Source organism: Pipistrellus kuhlii, unplaced genomic scaffold (genome assembly GCF_014108245.1).
Source record: "Pipistrellus kuhlii isolate mPipKuh1 unplaced genomic scaffold, mPipKuh1.p scaffold_m20_p_43, whole genome shotgun sequence".
Classification (NCBI taxonomy): Eukaryota; Metazoa; Chordata; class Mammalia; order Chiroptera; family Vespertilionidae; genus Pipistrellus; species Pipistrellus kuhlii.
Genome location: NW_023425544.1, coordinates 1,465,222 through 1,490,595, shown reverse-complemented (window position 1 = coordinate 1,490,595; position 25,374 = coordinate 1,465,222). Strand labels below are relative to the sequence as shown.

General features: G+C 41.2%; 1 protein-coding gene across 14 annotated transcripts in view; it reads left to right on the top strand.

The window, feature by feature from the left end:
- The first annotated feature begins 5,461 nt into the window (after window positions 1–5,461).
- The window catches only part of DENND1A (DENN domain containing 1A), a 439,633-nt gene continuing 419,720 nt past the window's right edge, over window positions 5,462–25,374 (top strand). For 7 of the 14 annotated variants that reach the window (XM_036411917.2, XM_036411910.2, XM_036411920.2 and 4 more), the window contains exon 1: window positions 5,462–5,729. Coding sequence is in view for 7 of the 14 variants with exons in the window: in XM_045572067.1 (XP_045428023.1) it covers window positions 18,530–18,603 (74 nt within the window). In the remaining 7 variants the exon portion in view is untranslated. Of the gene's footprint in view, window positions 5,730–18,503; window positions 18,604–25,374 lie in introns of those variants that run through there. The other 7 variants (XM_045572068.1, XM_045572072.1, XM_045572073.1 and 4 more) reach the window with 4 other exon arrangements.

The window sequence follows — 25,374 nt, the reverse complement described above, 5'->3', positions numbered from 1 at the left end:
TGCGGGCTTGATCCCCAGTGGGGGGTGTGCAGGAGGCAGCCAATCAATGATTCTCTCTCATCATTAATGTTCCTAGTTTCTCTTTCCCTCTCCCTTCCACTCTGAAATCAATAAGAATATATTTTTAAAAATACTACAATGGCTATGGGAGGAAAATGAGTGGTTAAAATAAATAGGGAAATAATATATTATATATTAATAATATACATATAAATGCTAATGGGTGTGGGGTTTCTTTTGGAGATGATGAAATATTCTGGTATTATATTGTGGTGATAGTTTGTACAATTTTGTGACTATGTACACATTAAAATTTTATGGCATGTAAATTATATCTTAAATTAAAAAACAAACAAACATATAATCACAACTAAGTGTAATAGAACAACAGACCACTTGCTCATTGGTCCTGCCCTTTTACACTGTATCGTTAGTGGGGCATTAGAGCTCTTTAGGGGAGCTGTCCTCCTTTTAGTAATCACAGCCCCCTACGCAGAAAAAAAGAAAAAAGAAAAGAAAAAAGAAAAACAACAGGAAGAGGGGAGTGAGGGCAAGCTTGGAAACTGAGGAGCATCAAAGTGTCTGCGCAGGTGGTATTAAGCACGCTGCTGGACTTTTTATCTGCCAGATTTGTTTAGTTAGCCCATTTTGACAACAGTCGAGAAGACAAGTTCCTAAAAGCCCATCTCATCTCCAGGAGGCTTCAATTCCAACTATTGGCTATGTTATGTACCTGGCAGAGAGGTCTCCTTTTATTTAAATAACATCAGATTCAACTAAGTTTAGTGGGAATATAAAACAATAAGCACTGAAATTGTAGCATTCTATACCTGAAAAGGACTTTAGACAGAGGTCTGGTCTGTTTCTCTTACTTTGGATATAGGATAACTGAGGCTCAAAGATAGTGTCTTGCTCAAGGTCACATAGCCAAGGATGGCTTGGCTGAGACTGCTAGCTGTCTTGCAGTATCTGTCCTCCCTGATTCTCTGAAAAGACTCACCACCCCTGGAACTGTGCACATGATTAGCTGAAATAAAGGCTATTTCCTAGCGAGATGTTATTGTATGACCTGCTCTGGCCAATGGAAGGTAAACGGGAGTATCCTTGAAGATTAGGGTTGGTGTGAGGCATGACCTCCTTCCTTTTGCTAGCTTCTTGGTTGTGAATTAGATAGCTAGAGTTCAAGCAGCCATCCTGGATCAGGAGGTGGAAGCTGCATTTGGAGGAGAGCAGAGTTGTAATAAAAAATTTTGGGTCATCGATCTCAAGGAGGTCACAGTGTGACAGGTATAGAAGACAGGTATATAAGCTGATGCACAATATACCCAACCACAAGGCCAAATCAGCTGCCCTGTCCTGTCCCAAAGCCTTCATATCTGAGAGTAGGCATTATGGAATTGATATGCCAGCCTTAGAATGTTCATCTCCAGACCTAATGTGGAAGAGAAATAAACTTCTAATTTTGCAGTTACTGTTATCTCAGTCTTCTGTCCTTTACATTGAACTGAATTCTCTCTGATTCAGAATGGAAACAGTTACATTCTAGGGTGGAAACTCAGGCCTCTGAATCCAAGTATAGGACTATTTATTATGAAGATTATGACTATCTATAATAATAAAAGCATATTATGCTAATTAGATTGGATGGCAGTGGAACGACCATCTGGATGACCTTCCAGATGACCTTCTATTGTAGATGAAACTGGGGCTGCGAGGGCCGAGGCAGCTAGGGCTGCGAGGGCCTAGCTCCTTGCATGAATCTCATACATTGGGCCTCTAGTTAATGATTAAAGGCAAACTGCTAAGTACCTTGTGTATAACAGTTTCTGATAATTTTTGAGTACTCACTATGTCCCAGTCACTATTTAAGTACTTGATGAGTGTCATTAACTCATTTCATTCTCATGTCAAGATAGATCTATTACCATAATTTCCATTTTACAGACAGAGCCACAGAGATTGTGAATAACTTACCCAAGGGCACATTTATTTTAGTAAGAGGTAGGGCTCAGGTTTGAGCCCAGCCAGTCTGGTTTCACTGCCTGCACTCTTAGCTCCTACATTACGCTGTCTTATGAAGTGAGCTCCTTGTCATCCTCTATACCCATTTTATCAAGGAGGAAACTGAAGCAGACAGTTGTCTAATTATTTACTAGGTGCACCAGTTAATAATGCAGAATTTTTTTAATAGGTAGAGTTACACATATGTTGATATATATATATATATATATATATATATATATATATAATTTGATATAGATATTTTTACGCTTAATATTGAATTTCATCCAAAAAAAAGAACATTTGTGGGAAGTTTTAATTCATTACTTTATTTTGAAGAAAAGTGACACTGAATACTTCAGGAAGCTAATGGTGAACATGCTCCATCTCAAGATACTTGTGAACACTGGTTTAAATGCTTTAAAAGTGATGATTTTGATGTGAAAGACAAAGAACGTCCAGATCAACCGAAAAAGTTTGAAGACCAATTACAAGCATTATTGGATGAAGATGCATGTCAAACTCAAAAACAGCTTGCAGAAAGATTATATATTGCTCAGCAAATAATTTCTGATTGTTTACAAGCAATAAGAAAGATTTTAAAGGAAGGAAAATGGTTGCCACATCAACTGAATGGAAAACAAATGGAAAACAAAAGTCATCAGTAAAATGTTGCTTCAACGGCATGGAAAAGAGTCTTTTTTGCATCAAATTGTGACTGGTGATGAAAAGTGGATTTATTTTAAGAGTCCCAAATGCACAAAATCATGGGTTGATCCAGGTATCAACATCGACTGCAAGGCCAAATCACTTCAGAAAGAAGACAGTGCTCTGTGATCAGGAAGATGTAGTGTATTATGAACTTCTAAAACCAGAGAAGCATCGATCAGACTGTCAAACCTCAGAAGGAAGATAGGGGAGGGTGGGGGTAAAGGGGAGAGATCAACCAAAGGACTTGTATGCATGCATATAGGCCTAACCAATGGACACAGACAACAGGGGGTGAGGGCATAAATGGGGGAATGGGAAGGTTATGGGAGGATAAGGACACATATGTAATAACTTAATCAATAAAGAAATTAAAAAAAATTAAAAGACACACACAGGGGAAACTATTAATACTGATTGCTACCAAAAACAATCAGTTTGAACCACACTTTGATCGTGAAATGACCAGAATATTCCAAGAGACACTGTGAAGTAGTTTTGTTTCATGATGATGCACCATCACACACTTCAAAACCAGTTAAAAACATGTTAAAAGATCTTGCCTGGGAAGTATTAACCTACCTGCTGTATTCACCAGATCTTGCTCCTTCAGATTACCACTTGTTCCTATCGATGGCACATGCACTTTCTGAGCAACACTTCAAAACGTACGAAGAAGTGGAAAATTGGGTCTCTGAATGATTTGCCTCAAAGCAAGAAAAGTTCTATTGGGACAGTATCCACAAATTACCTGAAAGATGGGGGAAATGTGTAGCTAGTGATGGACATTATTTTGAATACAGCACTTTTGCTGTTTCTCTGGAAATTATTGTGTTTTCTTTGATTACAAAATCTGCATTAGCAGCTAGCATACCTAGTACTTAAAATGTCTCTGCTAGTCAGTGGTGCAGACAACATCAGAAGCCAGACTCCAGTTCAGTGCTCTCTCCCCAGACCACCCTGCAGTCTCAGAGGCCACCTCCACTCCAGTCTTACACACACACACACACACACACACACACACCATTACCACCACCATCAACACCAACACCACCAACACCACTATTTTCAAGCAGGCTCTCAGACATTTTTGTGGCCAGGATGGCTACAACCTCCTTTGAAAAGCATCCAGCTTTACTCTTCACCAAGAAACTGTATTTATAGACTCCTGCACAGAGCTTTTGAACTGGCTGCTCATTCCAGGGAAGATCTTGATAACAACCGTTCCTTGGAGAAGGTTCATAGAAAACAAGGTAAATAAACACTACAGAGGCCCTGCCAGTCTGGTAGACCTTTGCTCCTGGGGGTGTTTATAAGTCAGTGTTGGTGTCTGGGTGCAAAAGACTTTGAATTCAAAATGGCAGTTTGGAAGATTTTCAATGTTTGTGTTTTAATATTAAAAAAGTTCACCTTTTTGCCATCAACAACCTCAGGGCATAGACATCAGAGAGAAATGATCTTTAACCAGAATGTAAATCTAAAAGAAGGATTTTTTGCTTTCTTTGCTTCCTGTCTGGCTGGGGCCTAGAACCAGTTACTGTAGTGACTGTGGGGCGAGAGAGACACTGAATTTATAAAAGCTAAATTGCAGAAGGAATAAAGGGTATTTCAGAACAGAAAATGGTTGAAAGAAAGGCCTGATTTCAAAAGTGAACTATGAACATACTGTGTCTTCTGACTTATGGCCAAAGGTGTCATCATTCTAAGCATAGTTATGTCACATGTGTCAGGACTTATTCAGCTGGATGCCAATCTCTTCTCTGAACCTGTGCTAGTTAGGTAACCGTGGAATGCATTTATGAAATGGGGTTTAAACTCCCAAGAATATTTTGAGGACTGGTGCAAACCAATTGGTGTGGGAAATGCGCCTGGTTCAGGGAGAACACAGACTCACCCACTCATTGAACAGTAGCTAATGGTAGCTGTCATTATTGCTTCTTTTATGTCATTATTGCCTAGAGGAGATGCTATTGGGGTGCGCTTGAAAGTGAGCCCCAAGGGGAAGCAGAAGTAGGTAGCAGGTTGGTGATCTTCACTCTTAAATACCTTCATTTACATTGAGCTAATCTTTATCAGTATCAGGGACTGCTATGGTAACATGTGCTTTCTGTATAGGAGCCCCCAAATGTCCAATAAAGGGAGACAAAAACCCTCAAGGATTAGGCAGAGCAGAACCACTAAAAATAGGTCCTATGAAACCCCAGGTGGCTTTCCTATGGGTATGGGAGGTCTCCTTCAAGGCCTAAGGGGTGAGGAAGGGGCCACCATCAGGAACCATGCTGGGGAGGGAAGTGGATGGTGTGATAGAGAAGAGAGACTGTGGATCCCTTAAGGAACTTACTGGAAGGTAAGGGATTATTTAAGGGAAAACTTGTGTTTTCATGAAGGCCTGAGTGGGAGACAGATACCTCTAACACCAGAGCTACTGGTGGGAGAACTCCATAAGGGAGGAATGGGTGAAGGTTTCTTTAGGGGAGCTTGGGGTCTCTATGGGATTGGGGGGGCAGGGCCTCTTCCCAAGGGGGTTGGTTGCAGGTAGAGTTTTCTATAGGAGATTAGGGGGCTGGAGCTCTGTAAGGGCCTGTACCAGGAAGGGCTGATACACGGAGCTCTGAGAGTCAGTGGGCGGAAGTGCGGTCCCCACACCCCCCCTCGGGCGGCCCCACCTCCGGGGAGCGGACTACACTTCCCGGCAGCCCCTGCGGGCGGCGGCGGCGCGGGAAGGAGGGGGCGGCGGTGTGAGGGGCGGCGGGGGCGGCGCGCGCCGGGCACGCGCGCCGGGGACCGTGGCGTTCGCCGGGCTGGAGCTGGAACATTAACCCCGGGAGGCGCGGCGGCGGCGGCGGCGCCTGCGAGGGAGCGAGCCTCGAGCGGGCGGGCCCTGCCTGAGGGACGGGAGGAAGGGGCGGGGAGAGCGCCGGAGGGAGGCCGGTCGGCCGCGGGCGGGCGGGCAGGCAGCGCAGCGCCGAGCGGCCCGCGGGCCCATGAGGAGGCCCGGGGACCATGGGCTCCAGGATCAAGTGAGTGCGGCCAGGCCGGGCGGGGCTGGGCCGGGCGCGGGGCGGCGGGGCCGGGCCGGGACTGAAGGGAGGCCGTGGGTCGCGCGCGGGGGGACTTGTTGCCGGGTCCCCCCAGGGACGCCCCGCGTGCCGGCGTCACGCGGGGAGGGGGACGGTTGCCATGGCGACGGAGGGAGGCGCGGGGGCGGCGTGCGCGTGGGGCTGCGGGGCGCCGGCGGTCAGGTGTCCTCTGCTCCTCCTGGGGCAGCAGCTGCTGAGATTGCCAGATGGTGGCCTCTCCCCGGGGTCACCGAGGGCCTCTGGGAATGGTCTTACAACTGTTGGGGGGCGGGGGAGGAGGAGGAGGGCGAGAAAGGTCCGGAAGCAACTCCCCGAATGGGTGTGTATGGGGCGCCCCTGAGAGAGAGGTAACAGCCGGCTGCCGAAGGCTTGTGGGAGGGGGGGGTGGTGTCAGGGGTTCTCTGAGGGAGGGGCCACTCAGGGACCTAAGGTCTGGACACTCTGGGGGGAAGGCCCTTTTCTCCCCCTTTTTTCTCTCTCCTGGTTCCCCTCTTATCTATGCCAGGCTGCACACCACCCGGGCCAGAGGCTGTGAGGGAAGATGGCTCTGAGCTGTAACTGAGCTGTAACTGAGCACCTGGAGTTGTTGCACAGGCTCTGTAACCCAACCTGGCAAATTCCTCCGCTCGTTCATTCACCTGGAGTCCCTGTGAGTCCCTGGGTTAGTTTCCCCCGGGTGCAGGATTGTGGATGCGTCTAAACTTCAGCACCCATTGAAACATTGTTTCCCTCCGTTTGCACCAGAAGTTGACTTTGGAAAGTACGACTCTTTAACACAGGCCGGTTTGGGTGTGTTGTTTTGGACTCTATCTCCCCTCCAAGCCAGGTCCTCTGTTGGCCTCTCCCTTCCCTCAGCCCCAGAGCACGAGATGCCTTATCTCTAATGACTAACAAATGTTCGCTCTGTCTGAGTAATAGACTGGTTTGAGGGCACTTGAAAACCAAGTGGATAGCCTAGGCTTTTCCTTAAGACAGCGCTTTCCTAGGACACTTGAAACCTGCTTGCAAAAAAGCCCGTGGAATGTGTTTATTTCAGCGTTTTGAGAATTATGCTAGGGGAAGTTTGAAAGGGGAAGGGCTTTAGGGGCAAAAAATCTAATAATTATGCAAAAGTTGCATCCTTGTCCAGTCGATGTCCATGCAGTGTGACTCCTGTTCAGCTGCGCGGTCTCCTGAGGGTCAGGGGACTGATACTTGATGCCACAGCCCTGAGACCTTGGCTACATGGAGCTAGAAGAGTCTGTTCATAATGAAAACGGAAGAGTTGGATTGAGAACACTGTTCTTGATTTTTGTGGAAACGAGAGGGAAAATTTAGAGGCGTGCCCCACATACGAGCTCAAGAGGCTTGGGAGGTAAAAAGACACGGTTCTTGAAGTATTTGGAGTAAAGCGGCACTCTACGTGCAGCTCCTGCTTCCAAGGAGGAGTTTTAAGCTTGGATTACAATAGCACTTAGACACACTTTCCAAAAGCCACCTTAGAGCTGCAGAGCATGCTTGTTAGGATGCTTACCCTTCTTGTTACTCAGAAGTTCAGGAATTGGTAGAGAAAACCCAAGTAGGAGTTCAGATAAGTGGGCACTGGGTCTCTGTCTTGCTTGTGAACATTCTGGGTTAAATACATATCTCAAGTGTGTTTTGGGAACCCATCACTCTGAGCACTTGGCAAGAGAACTTAATGCAGTAAATTAATATAAAGATTAGCCTTGATGTTGAAACTAGACTGCTTTGTGATAAAAACTTGGGCTTGGGAAATGTATTAACTTTACTTGTGGTGAGGCTGAAAGAGAATATGGGGAGAAAAATTACGAAAAGTACTTGTGATTTACGGTGACTGTGGACTATGCAACTTTGCCTGCAGGTAGGAATGGGGATGCCCAGGCAGGTGGCCAGGAAACCTTCTAGTTAGGTGCAGCCCTACTTGTTGGACGGCATAGCTTTGGTTGCTGCTGACCATTCCATCCTGATAGGAAAGAAGACACGATGCTCAAGGGGTTCGCCTCGCTGAGGTGAAATCTAAGTGTGCAGGCTCCATTGTGTAGGACAATCTTGTGGGTGGGAGAATAGGAGGCAGAGAGTGCCCTGCGGTCCCTCTAAGCAGGAGAGCACAGTGGCTGTTCGAGTTTTCTCTTGCTTATCTCTGATGCTATGTGGCCCAGTCAGGATGATATGTAGAATCAGATCTGGATTCAAATTCCAGTTCTTTTGTCTACTAACTACGAAGCTCCTTATTCACCCTGAGGATAAAATGGGGAAAACTATGTTGTAGGGTCATTATGAACCGTAACTATAGTATCACCATGACTGCAGGGCCCATATTAAAAGTTCAGTAATTGTTAGTGTTCTTTACACTTTCTCTATCAAAAGACCAAGAAATGTCTGTTATAAAAATAAAAGTATATTTTATACCAGAAATGCCAGAGAACTGGATGTTTCAGGTAATGGAGAAGAACGTTTTGATGATCAAGGAATTTAACTGTTAACATGCAGGGCAGGGCTTAACATTGTTTTTAGTAAAAAATAAAAGTGATTAAAAACAATAACCTGTGTAATTGTGAAGCTTGTGCCTGCTGTATGATCAATTGAGTTACTAGGCGTAGGTATTGAGATTTGGTGCCTGATCAGACTTTTCCTTTCAAGCTAAGGCTGGTTGAGTACAATCTGTTACACCATTTCATCAAATCCTCATAACTGTCCAATGATGTAAGTACTATGAGCCACATTTAAAAAAAATATATTTCATTTAAAAAATATATTTTATTGATTTCTTACAGAGAGGAAGAGAGAGTGATAAAGAGTTAGAAACATCAATGAGAGAGAAACATCAGTCAGCTGCTTTCTGCACACCCTCTACTGGGGACGTGCTTGCAACTAAGGTACATGCCCTTGACCAGAATCGAACCCGGAACCCTTCAGTCCTCAGGCTGATGCTCTATCCACTGAGCCAAACCGGTTTCGGCCATAGGAACCACATTTTTAAAATGAAAGAATGGGAGTTTATAGGCCTAAGATCCAATACCATCTCCTAGAAGCCTGCCCTGAGGCCAGTCCTCCTCCCCCTCCCCAGCCTAGGCCAGGGGCTCCTCATCTGAGCATCCTCTCTCCCAGCCTAGGCGAGGGCTCCTCATCTGTTCAGTGGCCCCTGTGTTATAGCACTAAATACAGTCCTTTGTCTTCCATACTCAGCCTGACATGAACTTTTTGAGAGTAGGGACTCTTTTTTGTCTTTGAGTTCCCTGTGTCAAACCCAGTACCTGACACGCAGATTGTTTAGGAAGAGTTTATGGAATGCATTTAAGAAATATGTTAGGACCTGAATTAAGATCCTAATTTAGTGTACATAGAGTTAAAAGAACACTTTGCTACTTGAACTCTTGAGGAAGAAGAGTTTTATAAGTTTTTAAGTCAACTTGCCCTGGTGTAGGCACAGTTTCTTAAGTTTTCTAAAGAGTGTTCAGTTCATCTTTACTTTATTTAGAGGAACATTGTTTTGCCTCACACCAAACATTTACTTGACAAAGGAAAGAAAAGGTCACCAGTTATACAGGTGATATCCTGGAAAGCTGCTAAGCCTTAAACCTGAGCAGACAAAGGATAAAAGGAGCAGTGGTGACTAGTATCTTTGACAGCTACATTTAAATCTTAGTTGGTGTTTAAGTGATCCCAGTGGACTGGAATGTGGTTAATATGAAGCAATTTAACTGATAATGCAGACACACAGCAGGAAACGGTGTGGCAGTTTAATACTGCTTGTGGTGACATCCTAGAAATTGTTTCCAGGCACCAAGGGCAGGAAGTGGATTGTAAGTAATCGAAGGAAGTATTCTAAGTGAGTTTGAAGAAACCTGACATTTATGGACTCAGAGAAAAGCATACTCAAACATTTGAAGGCATAGAGGGACAGGATAAGGCAGTTGATTTGGCCTTGGGGTGTGTTTATTCTGCATTAGCCTGTATACCTGTCTTCTGTCCCTGTCAGACTGACCACTTTGAGGTTGGTGACCAAGAAGTGTATCCATTTATTCATTCACTCACTCACTATAGAACTAAGAAGAGTGTCAAGCACATATTAAACACTCAATAAATGTTAGTCATTATAGTTATCCTAACTGATAGCATTATATTATGTGCCCAGTAGTACACTAGGACATAGAAATGACGAGATTTTTCTTCGGGTTAAGGCTTCCCAAAGTAGTAAGTAGTAAGATAGAAATGTGAAACAAAAACAACTCCCTGCAGGCCCTCTCCCCACCAAAAAAACAACAACAACCACCTCCCCCCCCCAAAAAAAACCCCGCGTATAATACAAAAAGATCATTTTTATGGTGGAGGTGCAGCCAGTGATGACTAAGTGAATAAATGGAGGAGAGACTGTGTAGGTTCAAGAAAGGAAGACTTCATCAGTAAGATACTGTTTTAGTTGAGACAGGAGAGATGAGTAAGGATATGCAAGGGGTAAGAGTGGTGGTGGGGTGGCAGTGGTGGTGATGGTGGTTGTGGTGGCAGCAGTCATAGTCATCTGAATAGAGGAAGGGCCCATTAGGGAAATAAAAATACTAATTACCCATTTTATTAGGCATTTTAATGCTAGGGATAGTGTTAGACATTGGGAATTTGTAATGGTGAATAGTAATACATATTCACTCCTACTCTTATTGGAGCTTACAGTCTGGTGGACCTGACATAAAAAAACCCAGATCAATTCACATAAAGCTATGTGTGCTACAAAGGAAACAAAATTCTAAGAATGATAGGAGCGGCTGTCCTATTATAGATAGAGAGGGAAGGCTTACAGTGGAGATGACATTTGAGCTGAAATTTAAAAGATGAGAAGTCATTGGTCATGTAAAGAGACTTGAAAAGACACTTCATTCCAGGCAGAGAGTAGAGAATATACAAAGGCCTGGAGGTAAGAAAACCCTAGCCGTATTTCAGGAACTGATAGAAAGCTAAGGGGTTTGGGAAGTGACTGATGGTAAAGACATTTGAGCTTAAGGTCAGAGAGAGAAACTGGAGCCTAAGCAGGGACTTGTAGGCCGTGGTCATCTGAAAACTATTAAGTTGTAAGTCATATACTATAACACTAATTCTTTTTTTGTTAATCCTCACCAAAGATATTTTTTTCATTGATTTTTAGAGAGAGTGGAAGGAAGGGCGAGGATGGTGGGAGGGGGAGAGAGAGAGAGAGACAGACAGACAAGACAGACAGACATTAATGTCAGAGAGACACATTGATATGGTTGCCTCCTCCTTGCTCCTACCTAGGCTGGAGATCGAACCTGCAACCCAGTTATATGCCTTTGACCAGGAATTGAACCCATGATGCTTTGGTGTCTGGATTGATCACTGAACCACACTGGCAAGGACATAAAATTTATTCTTTTATAGTGTATCAGTAAATGGTTTTTAGTATGCTCACAAAAATGTGATTGATCACCACTGTCCAATTCCAGAACATTTTTATCACCCCAGGAAGAAGCTTCATACCCATAATATCTTTGGTGAGGATTAACAAAAAAAGAATAAGTGTTATGGTATATGTCTTACAACTTAATAAAGTTGTTTTCAGATGACCGTTAGCTGTCCGTTGCTTCCTCTTCCCTTCCAAACCCTCTCAGTTTTAGACAATCACTAATTGTAGTTGCTGTAGATTTGTCTATTCTTGGTATTTCTTATAAATGGAATCATCTCTATATATAAAAGCCAAAGCAACCAATTGACTGAACAATCTGTCAACTGGTCACTATGAAATACATTGACTACCAGGGGACAGATGCTCAATGCATAGGATTGGGCTCCCTCCTGTCTGGATGGCGTCGGTGGGGATTGGGCTAAAACTGGCTATCTGATATCCCCCGAGGGGTCCTAGATTACAGGGTGCCAGGTTGAGGGACCCCACTGGTATACAAATTTGTGCATTGGGCCTCTAGTACAATATATAATTCTTTGTCTTTCCTGAAATACAATGGTTCCAAGTGTTATCCATATTATAGCATATGAACATTTTGTTTATTCTTGAGTAATATTTCATTGTATTGACGAACCACATTTTATTCACTCATTCATTCATTTACCCATTCATTAGTTGTTAGAATTTTGGGTTGTTTTCACTTATAAATAACTAGGGGCCCAGTGCACAAGTTTGTGCATCTTGAAAGGAACTGTGGGCTGTGAAGCTGTAGTGGGCACAGGGGCAGGTCTCAGCCCTCCTGCCCAGCCCTTCCTGCCACGCCCCCTGGTTCGCTGTCTGCTGGCAGCCCCGCTGCTGCCACTGCTGCTCCTATGTGCTCACAGTGTCGGCTTTGCTCACACTCACTGATGGAGTGGAGCAGTTGGAGCTGGTGCCAGCAGTGGGTGTAAGTGGGGCTGGCATCACCAGTGGGTGTGTGTAAGTGGGGCTGGCACCATCAGTGGGTGCGAGTGGTGGCTACTGCCCCAATTGCTCCTCAGGAGCAGGGGCAGGTGGAGAAGCCCTCCCGAGTGATTGGTTCCTGCAGCTGCTACTCGGACCCGCTGAGGGTGCCGAGCGATAGGGACTGGTGCTGGGCACTGGCAGCGGGTGTGAGCGGGGCCATTGCTGGCAGCGGGTCTGAGCAGTGGCTGCTGGTCCGAATCACCCCTTAGGAGTAGGAGGAGATGGAGAAGCTCTGAGGGGTAATTGGGGCCAGTGCTGGCAGTGGGTGTGAATGGCACCTCCGGTGCTGGCAGTGGGTGCAAGCGGGGCCAGTGATGGTAACAGGTGTGAGCACCTGATAGGACTGTGGCGTGCAGGAGCAAAGAATTTTCAGTATCCATCTGAGCCTTGCCTGATGGCAATCATTGGTGCCCCACTTTGGTCTGGCACCCCTGCTCACCTAGCCCACCATCCTGCCGTGGCCAATGCCCACCATGTTCCACACTCTGCTGCCAAAGCCCACCATGTTCTGTGTGTACTCCCTGGTGGTCAGCACATGTCATAGCGACCGGTTGTTTGGTTGTTCCGCTATTTGGTTTATTTGCATATTAGTGTTTAATATATATAGATGTTATAGACATAGAATGGTATTGTTGGGTCATATGGTAACCCTGTTTAAGGAACTGTTAAACTGTTTTCCAAAGCAAGTGTAAAGTGCCATCTCATTGTAGTTGGTCCAATGAGTTGTGTAGAAAACGAAAGAGCAAAGTAGACAGAGATAGTTTTCTCAGAAGAGGTTGGAACTTGAACTGAAAGGAAGGTGAAATTTGGAGAAGGGAGGAAGATTTCCAGAGGAAGAACAGAAAGTGGGGATAAGCCCATCTCATTGTTTTTTGGAATAGAGCGGCAGGCTTGACTTCTTAGGATAGCTCTGCCAGTCTTGTTTTTGGACTGCTTGTTCAAGGATCCCATAACCAAAATGCACCACAGGCTTGCTTGCTTCTTGAGGCCAGTTGAATAGCACAATTGACCTATTGCTCTGACTGTAAGATAAGACTACAAGTTGAAATGTGACCTCCCTTGGTGGGCTTCTCACTCTAATGCCTCGTCTCTTTTCTCTCTTCACCATAGTGCTCTCATCCCAGTCCCTATTGGAGACAATACAAAGACTTGTTGGAGGCTGAGCTCCCCATTATTAATTGCCAGAGTCAGTTAGTTGAATTTTCATGTTGTTTTTGGAAAATGTCTTTGGTGCAACATCATCATTTAAATCTTAGCCATTGTAGTCAATGTGGAGGGATTTGCACAGCAGATAGTAAGGGTGAAATAAGGAAGGGTAAAACCTGAAGTATTGCTGTAGGAAAGGATTTTATTTTGGCCATCTGTAAGGGCCTGGCTGGAATTCTGGTTGTGGGTTGCAAAGGCTTAGCCTTTTCCCTGGCCCTAGGGGGAACTAATCTCTGGATTTGCAACATCCTTTTGCTTAAAAGGATTTTGTGGGGAAATGGAAAGATAAACAAGGAAGAAAAATAAACTAAAGAGAACAAAACAAAGTTGGTATCCTCTACCTTTTTTTTTTTTTTTTAAATTCATACCCATTTTCCCAAGTATTTAGGACTTGAAAAGGAGACAAATAATGGAAGTAACAAAAGATATGTTCAAAATATAAGTTCCTCTAAGAAAGATGTTAACATTCCAGAAGTTTATTTATAAGTTGGTTAATTGCATTTAGAATGTATTTTTATCCTAGAGATTCTGTTATATATAAATTAGTGGCTCTCAAGAATAAGGACTTCCCAGGCATAGGGGACTGTGTGTGCAAAAGACATAGGGCGGGAAAAGGGAAAAGGGATGGCTGAGATACAAGATATTTGGGTGAGATTATAAGAGGTGAAGTTGAAAAAGTAGGCTTGTGCCACTGGGACATAATGCCATTGAAGGTTAGAGTTCAGAGTGTCATATGATTAGATTTGAGTTCTTAGGAAGTTTACTCTAGCAGCAGTATTTTAGGACAGTTGATGACTTTGGTTTGTGCAAGATTATCCTCTGGGGTGTAAAGGAATATTGGTAGAATTTATATTTGTTTTTATATTAACCATCAAAATTTCTGTTTTTGTGTTTTACAATGCTTATACTAGTATAGTAAAACATTCTTATAATTTATAAATAAACTAGAGGTCCGATGCACGAAGATTCATGCAAGAATGGGCCTTCCTTCCTCTGGCTACTGGCAAAACCTTTGTTCTGGCCAGAGCCACCTTTCTGCCTTCCCTCAGTGCCTGCATATGCAAATTAACCTGCCATCTTTGTTGGGTTAATTTGCATACTCCTAATTGGCTGGGTGGGCATCACGAAGGTACAGTTAGTTTGCATCTTACTCTTATTAGTGTAGATATATGTATATCAATTGTATGTTCAAATGTTTTACTGATAGGAAGGAATGCATTGGAAAAAATTAGAGACCACTGGTTTACTAATTGTGTTATAGTTTATACTGCAGAAGATCATGGTCCAAAGTGAGTTGTTGGTTGCTGAAAGAAAAAGGATGGATTTGAGAGAGATTTTAGATAGAATTGCATAACTTGATGACAAATTACGCGTAAGAGGCAAGAGGAGAATCAAAGATGACTTGGCAAGGTTAGCAAAGTTATTTTATAAATGAATGTTTGGAAGCTGAGGACTGGTTATATAAAGTGTGTGCTTCTCCAAGGAAAAGTGAAAAAGTATGGCTGGGAGAAGGCATTTTAGTATGCAGTGAAGAAGGAAGAAATCTTTAAGGGCTCCATGTGAGTGTGTGTGCTTTGTTAGATGACTAAGACCTAAAGTGGGCTGGGCCAACTTGCTGAGGGGAAATCTGTTCATGTTAGATTTAGAGAACGAAAAATAATAAACTCTTGAACTCACTTTAGCCACAGGAAAAAGGTTTCAGGGATGTTGTACTGATCTTGCCTGGGTTGTATGAGTCAAAAGGAGGAAGGAAACCAATCTAGAGAAAGATTTTTGACTCCAAGCAAAAATTATTGTATTCCAATGTATGAGAGCAGCTGGAGGGATGTTGGCTTTGGAGATGCTCAGGCTGGAGTCTCCAGAACTACACAGAATCCCCGCCTGATTTCTAATAAGTTCCTGAGCCTCAGTTTTTAAAAAAATTTATTTGTGAAATGAAGCTAATTCACCTATAAGGTTATTGTGAGGATAAAAAGTGATCTTATATGTAGCCTTCAGCAGATAAGTGACTGTTTAGTAGATGGTAGCTATTATTGATATTGCTTGGAGAGGATGATACACACACACACACACACACACACACACACACACACACTGTGTGAACAACCAGGAGCTAAAAAAAAGCCAAAAGAATGCATGTGTTCCTTTTCATAGTTTTAAGACATAGAGAAAGTTTTTGCTTGCTCTCTGTATGTCAGGATGATATGTTATATATTTTACTGAATTTATTTGAAGGATTGCTATTCTGATATATGCAAAGCACTATTCCTCTTGCTGGTTGGGGAAGAGAAACTTAATGTCTCTATTAAGAGATAAAAACAAGCCTGCAAATAATTAGAATGTTAATATTTAAGAACATTTATGCCTCCTGACAAATAATATTTGGAAATGGTATTCTATTTTATAAAATATTTATATAATTTATCTTTATCTTTAGCTGGCATTACTGTTCACTTCTAGTTTTTTTTATTCCCCCCCAAAACAATATTGTTGTTGACAGTATTACAGATGACTTCCATTTTTAACTTCTCATTTTGTTTTCCTGAGTGCTTAAAATTGCTATTTTTTAACGTTTATATTTTCAAAAATGTTAAATATCTATGAAAGTAGAGAGGCTAGTATGAGTCCCCAAATGTCCATCACTCAGTTTCAGCACTTACTAATTTATGGCTTACTTAGTTTCATTTATAAATAACTGACTGTAAACTTCTGCCCCCACCCTCCGATCCTAGATTGCTTTGAAGCAAATTCCAGATGTCATATCTCATCTTAAATATTTCCATGTGTTTCTAAAAGATAGACATTCTTTTTAAAAACCATGATGATGATTTCACACCTAAAAAATTTCCTTTATATCATCAGATAGCCAGTGTTCAAAGTTTACTACTTATATCAGTTTTTTTTGGTTTTTTTTTTAAACAATTGATTTGTTTGAATCAAGTAAGGTCAGCTTGTAATTGGTTGGTACATCTCTTAAGCCCTCCCCCCCTTTAAATAAGTATATTTAAAGGGGGGGAGGGCTTAAGAGAGGAAGGGAGAAAAATAAAGAGCTAGAAACATCGAGGAGAGAGAGACATTGACCAGCTGCCTCCTGCATACCCCCCACCGGGGATGTGCCTGCAACCAAGGTACATGCCCTTGACCGGAATTGAACCTGGCACCTTTCAGTCCGCAGACCTACGCTCTATCCACTGAGCCAAACCGGTTTCGGCTGATTTTGTTTTTCTTTCTTTCTTTCTTTCTTTTTTTTTTTTTTTTTAAATATATTTTTATTGATTTTGTACAGAGAGGAAGGGAGAGAGATAGAGAGTTAGAAACATCGATGAGAGAGAGGCATCGATTAGCTGCCTCTTGCACATCCCCTACTGGGGATATGCCCGCAACCAAGGTACATGCCCTTGACCGGAATCGAACCTGGGACCCTTCAGTCCCCAAGCCGACGCTCTATCCATTGAGCCAAACTGGTCTTGGCTGATTTTGTTTTTCAATTGTCACAGATTTTTAAACACTTTAAACACAGATTTTTTTTAAGTCTACAATTCAGTGGTTTTTTAATACCTCCATAGAATTGCACAACCATCACTACAGTCAATTTTAGAATACTTTCATTACCTCAAAAAGAAATCCCATACCCATTAATAGTCACTCCCCCTTTTCCCCCCAAGTCTTCAGCCCTGGGCAACCCTAATCTACTTTTAATCTCCACAGATTTACCTTCCTGGACATTTCATATGAATGGCATTATATACTGTGTGACTTTTGTAAACACATAGATTTAAACAATTCTTGCTGTATTTCAATCTACTATGGTTATCCCTATTGATGTTTAATTTGTCCTATCTTTGTCCAGAGGGAGCATCTTCAAGTTAACTTCTAGAGTCCTTTTGACAAGATCCAAGTAGTTTTTAATAGCTTCCTTTCCTTTTGGTGTGACAAGATGTTCCAGACTCCTGTATGTTTCCTACTCCAGACTTGTATTCTGCTGTTTCTCTAAGGAGTCTTGCTTCATTTTGGTGGTAAATGGTATTAGAGATTATAATTTTGGGACTTTTTTTTTCTTCTACTAGAGCGGTTTTCTCCAAGGGTCAGAGCTAGGATGTGCATGTTTCTGTTTTTATGTATGTGTATTTTTAGAAGGTAAGCAACATCACATGTCCATGTTAATTATAGCATTTTTATTTAACCTCATTCATATAACCGAATCTCCTGTCATACCAAAAGTCCTGATTTCACTGAATGATTGCTTTATCCCACAGTACCCACACAACTCAACAGCAGTGCTAACAAAAACACCAACAATGTGATTACTGCAAACATGTTTTTGTTTTAATTTGCCCCCTTTTTTTGTCCTTAGAGTATATACCACTAGGAATGTATAATCAAGTTACTGTTTCAAAATCAGTAGAGCCCAGCTGGAGTGGCTCAGTTAGTTGGGGGTCGTCCTGTGTGCTGAAGTGTTGCCAGTTGATTCCTAGTCAGGGCACATATCTGGGTTGCAAGTTCAATTCCCGTTCAAGGCATGTTTGGAAGGTAGCCAGTTTTCTTTCTCTCTGTCATCATTATCTGTCTGTCTGTCTCTCTCTCCCTCTTCCTCTTCCCCTCTCCATCTACCCCTCTCTGTGGGCCCCTCTCCTCCTTTCCATATCTAAGCATGCTCTTGGGTGAGAAATAAAATCACTAGAAATAGTTTCTCTGTGGTGTGTCACTAACTCAATATATAAGGTTTTTGTTTCAACTTTTGGGATTGCTTTAAAAATATTATTTAAATAAAATATTTATATGGTTTCAAAGCCAAATCTACAAAAGGTATATTGAGAAAAGTCTCACTTCTATCCCTTTCTTACCACTCAGTTTCTTTCTTCCTCCAGAGGCAGCAAGATTAAAAAAAAAAAAAAAAAAAAAAAAATTCCCCCAGTTGTCATGTCTTTAAAAAAAAAAAGTAAAATCATATCTATATCTACATATATTCACACCTCCTCTCACTAGCACCTCAGATAAACGGTAGCATTCTCTGCACTTTTCTTTTCTCATTTTATACTCTGTAAAGAGATCACTTCTAGCAGTATATAGAATTCATTCTCATTTCTCTGTAGGGACAGCATGGTGTTCCTTCGGATGGATGAACAATGGGTTATTTAACCAGTTTTATACTGATGGTCACTTAGGTTGCTTCCAGTGTTACTGTTACAAATGGTGCTGCAATGAGTAGTCTTGTGTATTTTTACCATTGCAGTAGATTGCTAGAAGTGGCATTGCTGGGTCAAAGAGAAAATTTATATGTAATTTTGTAAAATTGTTAAAATAGGCCAGCTAGGGTGCTAGAATAACATTTTCTTTTTGGTGCATTGTAATTGTCCCATTTGAAGGGGAATGTTCTTTTTAAAAAAATATATTTTATTGATTTTTTTACAGAGAGAAAGAGAGAGGGATAGAGAGTTAGAAACATCGATGAGAGAGAATCATCAATCAGCTGCCTCTTGCAAGCCCCCTACTGGGGATGTGCCCGCAACCAAGGTACATGCCCTTGACCGGAATCGAACCCGGGACCTTTCAGTCCTCAGGCTGACGCTCTATCCACTGAGCCAAACCAGTTTTGGCTGAAGGGGAATGTTCTTAATATAAGGGTTATATAAACTTTTTCTTATAATCCATCCAGAATTTAAAATTAGGCTAAATTTATTTTGTTTCATATCTGGATGTGTATATCTCTAGCTATATATCTATATCTAACTTATATCTATATCCATATATATTTATATATATATTTTAATTTTGCCTTTATCTGAACAAAATGCCCAATATAGAGAACAGCCGAGGGCATCACACGAGTAATTGCATGCTCATGTTGGCACACAGAAGCCTCTACTTTGTACCTTTTGTGGGTGCTAGGGCACCTTTGGGAGTCTTAGTCTTGGTGCTTGCTTCCAACCAGCAGAGCATGGGACCCCATGTCTCTCAAGCTTGAGTCTAATGCCTTTCAGGACCTTGAGCTCCACAAAGGCCTTGGTGTTCTTAATTTTATTGGTCTCCATCTTCATTAGACATTTCTTATGTTTCCTGACAAAGCTCAAAAGCCTTAGGAACTTAGGTTCACATCCTTAAGAGATATCATTATGTTTAGGTCTTATTAATGCCTTTCTGTATCATTTCTGAACTGGTTATGCATGGTGTGATTCTTGGACTGGCCATGTCTGCATTTCTGTCTTTGGCCCAGGAAAGTGTCTACTGGAATAGAAAGAGCCATATCTGGATTTAGATTTTTTTAAAAAAATCTTCTCTCCCTTCCCCTCTCCCTGAGTTTCAAAATCCTTCTCCCCTCACATTATTTGTTTATCATATCTTTATTTTTTTCAAACTTGAACTCAAATTAGCAGCCTTACAGAGACTCTTTTTCCCCTTTTCCAGATGGTTCTTTCCTACCTTCCTGTTCTGATCTTTATAAAGTCATCTGTATTATCGATATTGTAATCCTGGAATGTCCCTTCACCACTCTCCAATTTTATCATTTCCTGGCCTCTGTGTTATTTTGTTGTAATTTGTTTGCTGGAGTGTATATTCGGGTTCTTATAGGAGGCAACCAATCAGTGGACTTGCAGAAAGGTTGTGTTTGAGTTCTAGTATGTCAGAAAAATGTCTACCTTCTCACACTTGATTGATAGTTTATAGCAGTGATTTTCAAACGTTTTCATCTCATGGCACATATAAACTACTAAAATTCTTCAGCAAAACAGAAAATACAGATTTTTTTTTCAATCTGACAAAAATATATTAATAGGTATAATTTTGATTCATCAACACTGGACAGCTATTGTATATTGGCTTTTGTCTTTTTTTTTTTTTTTTTTTAAATTTGACAATCTAAGGGAAAGGAGGTCAGTGCTCTTAACTAAATAGGCAGGTATTGAATGTTTTAAAAATTATTGCAGCTCACCAGTTGAAAGTTGCTGGTTTACTAATATATGGTAATAGAGTTCTGGATTGAAAACATTTCTTACAGAACTCAAAGACATTTTCTCACGGATTTTTAGCTGGTTTCCTCTGACACTGCTCCAGAAGAGGCAGGGGTATTCTGCCTTCTTCTTGCCAGTTAGGGTACATGTCCTGGTTCTCTGCTCAGCCTTGATTGACACCCAGCCTTGATTGAATTCTCTGGTGGGGAATTCTCCTCACTGCAGGGCCAGAGTGGGAGTTCGGGCCTCCATGGACACCTCCCCAGTTGGGTGGGGTTTGGATTTTTTAAAAATAGTATTCTCTGCCTTTCCTTCCCCCTGAGTTTCTAAATCCTTTCTCCCTCCTTGGATTATTTGTTTTATCATATCTCTGTCTCCCCTCACCCCCAACCATACTAACAGTTTTATCGAGGTTCTTTTTCCCTTGCTCCCACCATGGTCTTGATTACTGCTATGTGAGAGCGGAAGTGCAGGCTTCACAATCTCCCCTGAACCACATGGTGAGGGTCCTCATTACTGCCATGGGATTAGAAAGTCCAGCTCTCTACTTTCTATAGCACTGACCTGGCAGGACATGTGGATGGCATGCTTTATTACAGCGGGTGAGGGTTGAAATCTAGGTTCTCTCCTTGCTTGTCTTGGCTGACTTGAGTGAAGGCAGCACATGTTGCTTACAGTGTTCAGTGGTTCTTTTCTAAAAGTTTTCTGACTTGTTAGCTTTCCCCTTTGGCTAGAGAGAGCTGATTATTTTTTAAAAATTATTTATTTATTTATTTATTTATTTATTTATTTATTTATTTATTTATTTTTGCACATCATGTGATATTTGTGTTGCCAGCTTTAGTCATGAGTGGATATTGAATTTTATCAAACCCTTTTTCTACATCTGTTGGGATGATCATATGGTTTTTTCCTCCTGTTAATGTAGTGGATCACATTTATTTTCAAATGTTAAATTAAGTTGGCATTCCTGAGATAAACCCATTTGGTCATGATTTATTATCTTTTTTTTATACATAATGCAGGATTCAATTTACTCATATTTTGTTATTATATGTTTGCATCTATATTTATAAGAGATGTGGCTATAAATTTCTGTTAATGTTCCTGTCAGATTTTGGTATTAAGGTTATGCTGGCCTCATAAACAAGAAAGGACTATATTAAAAATATTATAAAAGTTGTTTGGCTTTTAGTATAAATGATTATCTGTTCTCTATAATATGAGGGAATAGATAATCCTACTCTTCTCCCCTCTCCATTCACATTCGCTCCCCCCTTTTTATTGTATACACAGGTTTATGTTACTTTTTTTGGATGAATAATTCACTACCAAGTTATGGTCATCAGGATGTTTTATCTGTTAGTATTTATTATATTCTAAGAACAAGTATATTCTTCTACATAGCCACAACACTTTTTATCACCATTAAGAAATTTCACATTCATACAATATGATCTAACAATCCATATTTAAATTTTCCAAATTGTTCCAATAATGTCCTTTGCAGCTTTTTGTTTGTAAGCCTGGGTCCAATTAGGGGATCATATGTCCAATATAGTTGTTATGTCTCTAGTTTCCTTTCATCTAAAACCGTTCTGCCCCTTTTTTGAGTCTCTGACATTTACATTTTAAAGAATCCAGACCAGTTTTGTAGAATGTCTCACGTTTGGGACTTTTCTCATTGTTTCCTCATACTTAAGTTCATGTTTAAACATTTTGGCAAGAAAACTAAATAGATAAGTTGTCTAATGCCATGAATTTTTTTTGAGAAGTTTTTTGGTCTACGGCCATACCACCCTGAATGTGCCTGATCTCATCAGCTAAGCAGGGTCAGGCCTTGTTAGTACTTGGATGAGAGAAGTTTTTTGTTTATTTTTAATTCTTACCTGAGAATGTTTATTGACTTTGGGGTGGGGGGAAGAGAGAGAGAGAGAGACATCAGTGCAAGGAGAAACATTGATCAGTTGCTTTCATTATGTGACTCAAACTTGCAACCTAAGTATATTCCCTTACTGGAAATCGAAGCCACAACCCTTGGTGTATGGAACGATGCTCCAACCAACTGAACTACTCTGCCAGATCTAATGCCATGCATTTTTATTCTTCATGGAAGTCATCATTTTTCATTGTTTTTGTGTCATTCTTTTTTAAAAAGGCTCTTACTGTCTTTTTATCCTCTTCTTTTCTCTCCCTGTTCCTTTCTGTTCCTGTTTTGTAGAAGTCATGTTGTTTCTGTTCTATTTAAGGATGCCAGTTTCCTGAAACACATTTCTTAATCATTTCAGAGATATGTTCTTCTTGCAAGAGAGGATGTTCCCTCTTCCCCATTCACAATATTTTTATTTTTATTTATTTTTAAAAAATATATTTTATTGCCGAAACCGGTTTGGCTCAGTGGTAGAGCGTCGGTCTGCGGACTGAAAGGTCCCGGGTTCGATTCCGGTCAAGGGCACGTACCTTGGTTGTGGGCACATCCCCGGTGGGGGGTGTGCAGGAGGCAGCTGGTCGATGTTTCTCTCTCATTGATGTTTCTAGCTCTCTATCCCTCTCCCTTCCTCTCTGTAAAAAATCAATAAAATATATTTTTTGAATATATTTTATTGATTTTTTACAGAGAGGAAGGGAGAGGGATAGAGAGCTAGAAACATTGAAGAGAGAAACATCGACCAGCTGCCTCCTGCACACCCCCTACCGGGGATGTGCTCTATCCACTGAGCCAAACTGGTTTCGGCCACAATATTTTTAACAGGTCTTTTATTTTTCCATATACCCTTTAGCAAGGTGAGCTCTATCTAGATTTGCCAATTGCCACAAGAGAATGGGTTACACTGTTTGTGCCCCATGGGTGATGGTCAGCTCCCCCTTTTCAGATCTGTTGCTGAAGAACTGATTAATGTTCATTGTTCACAGTTGAACTTCCAGTGACTAAGCAGGTGTTTGTACTACTGAGGTAGAATTTTATTCACTCAGTGCCTGATAATCATATTTTGAACTAATGACATACAAAAGAAGCTAAATTCACAAAACATGCTCCATTAGATATCTTGCTCTATTCTCACTGACCATTATGTTGTATTTGTTTTTTGTGTAATTATTATAACCAATGTAACTAATTTTTAACAAGTAATCAAGAGATTACATAACTCCCTCTCCATATTAAACGGTGTGTGTGTGTATGTATGTGTGCATGTGTGTGTGTGTGTGTGTGTGTGAGAGAGAGAGAGAGAGAGAGAGAGAGAGATCGATCCATGAGACTAATAAGGGTTGAAGAGCAGAATGACTAAAGGTGGGTAGACAAATTAACCTGCTATAATAGAAGAGAAGTAATGAGGGCTGATATTTAGATAGATACTTTAGTTTTGTATCACATTGCCTTTAAGAGTCCAGGTATTAATGAGGGTTGTCAAAAAGTAAAATCAGAAGAAAGTCTTTACAACTAGATGGATGATGACTCAAGGGGCTGTAATCTGGGTGACTGATAGAGCTAGCATCAAAAATAAGGAATTGAAGAGTTATTTGGGGGAAATAAATTATTGGTTTGCTTTGGGTTTTATTGAGTGTGAGATTACTATCTGTGGGAAGCTCTCCAGGGACAGTTGGACTTGAGGTCATTAGAGAGATGGGAGCTAAGTATATAGTTAGGCAATCAATTACAGAGTGGTGAGTAGTGAAAAGTAATGGGACTTATGACACTTTAGTAGGCAGATAGAGAGTAGGCGAGAGGAAAAGATCAGTAAATATTGGGGACATTTCACATCTTAAATCCAAACACCTCCTTCTCCATCTCTGGATCCAGACCACCATCCTCTATTATCCTAGTGGCTGTAATTCCTCTCTTGCTTCTCTCCAGTCCATTCTCTAAACAGTTCTCAGAGTGAGCCTTCCAAATGGGAAATCTCTTAATATCAGTTCATTGCTAAAATCACTCATTTGCTCCCCATATATCCAGATTAAAATCTACACACCTAACATGGTTTACAAAACCCTTTGAGATCTTGACTCTATTAATATAAAAATAGTAATGACTAACATTTATTGAACTCTTTTGAATATTAATACTTATTCCAAGTATTTACATTTGTTACCTCATTGAATCTAATACTTAATCTTTCAATTTACCCTCATTAACAACCTGATGGAGAAGGTACTGCTCTGATCCCCATTTTGCAGATGAGAAAGACACAGAGATTTCTAGTTGTCCAACTTCTTAGAGCTAACTTGGGGAGCCAAATGAAGTGACTATAGCTAGAGATGTTGTTTGCCCGGAGCACACAGCTTATGGGGAGGTAGAACCTGGTATTAGAGCTCATATCTATGTGACTCTAAGTGTGCTCTCTTCTCCATTTTTGTTGGATCCCCTACTCATCAGTAGTACCCCTGACCTCCTACCTCTATGCACATATGCACATATACACATACCCTTGGTTAACTTTTAATCATTCTTCAGGTTTTATCTCAAATAGAGCTCTGAAAAAAATTTTCGGCATCCCCTTTACCCTTCCTGCTGCACTTGGAGGAGCTTTTCCTGGTTGTTATTGTCTTTCCTGTAGTCTGTGAATTTCATGAAATCCGGTACCTGGAGAGACTTGCTCACTATAAATCTTGAGTGACTTGCTGTATGTGACACATAGTAGGTGCTCAGTTAATATATGTTGAATAATTAATTGTTTAGCTCAATATAGAAGTTTACTTTTGACTGGATTTCATCCTTAAAAGTAGTTTTTTCATATTTTTAATTCCCAACTATTAATGTTTATGATGATTCCAAATAATTGGTATCTTCAAATTATGCTTTGGCAAATCCCTTTGGGATTATAAATATTAATAGTTGTGTTATTTTTCTTAAGATAATGTTATGCTTTATTTCTGGAGTAACTACTGATAACCATCAGAGAAAGACAGTCCACAAAATGCTGGTTTAACTGGAGGATGCAGCCTGGGGATGCCTCAGTTGCCATGAGTAGAATAAAAAGTCATTTATTCTTACACTGATTGTTGAAAGTTGTTTCTA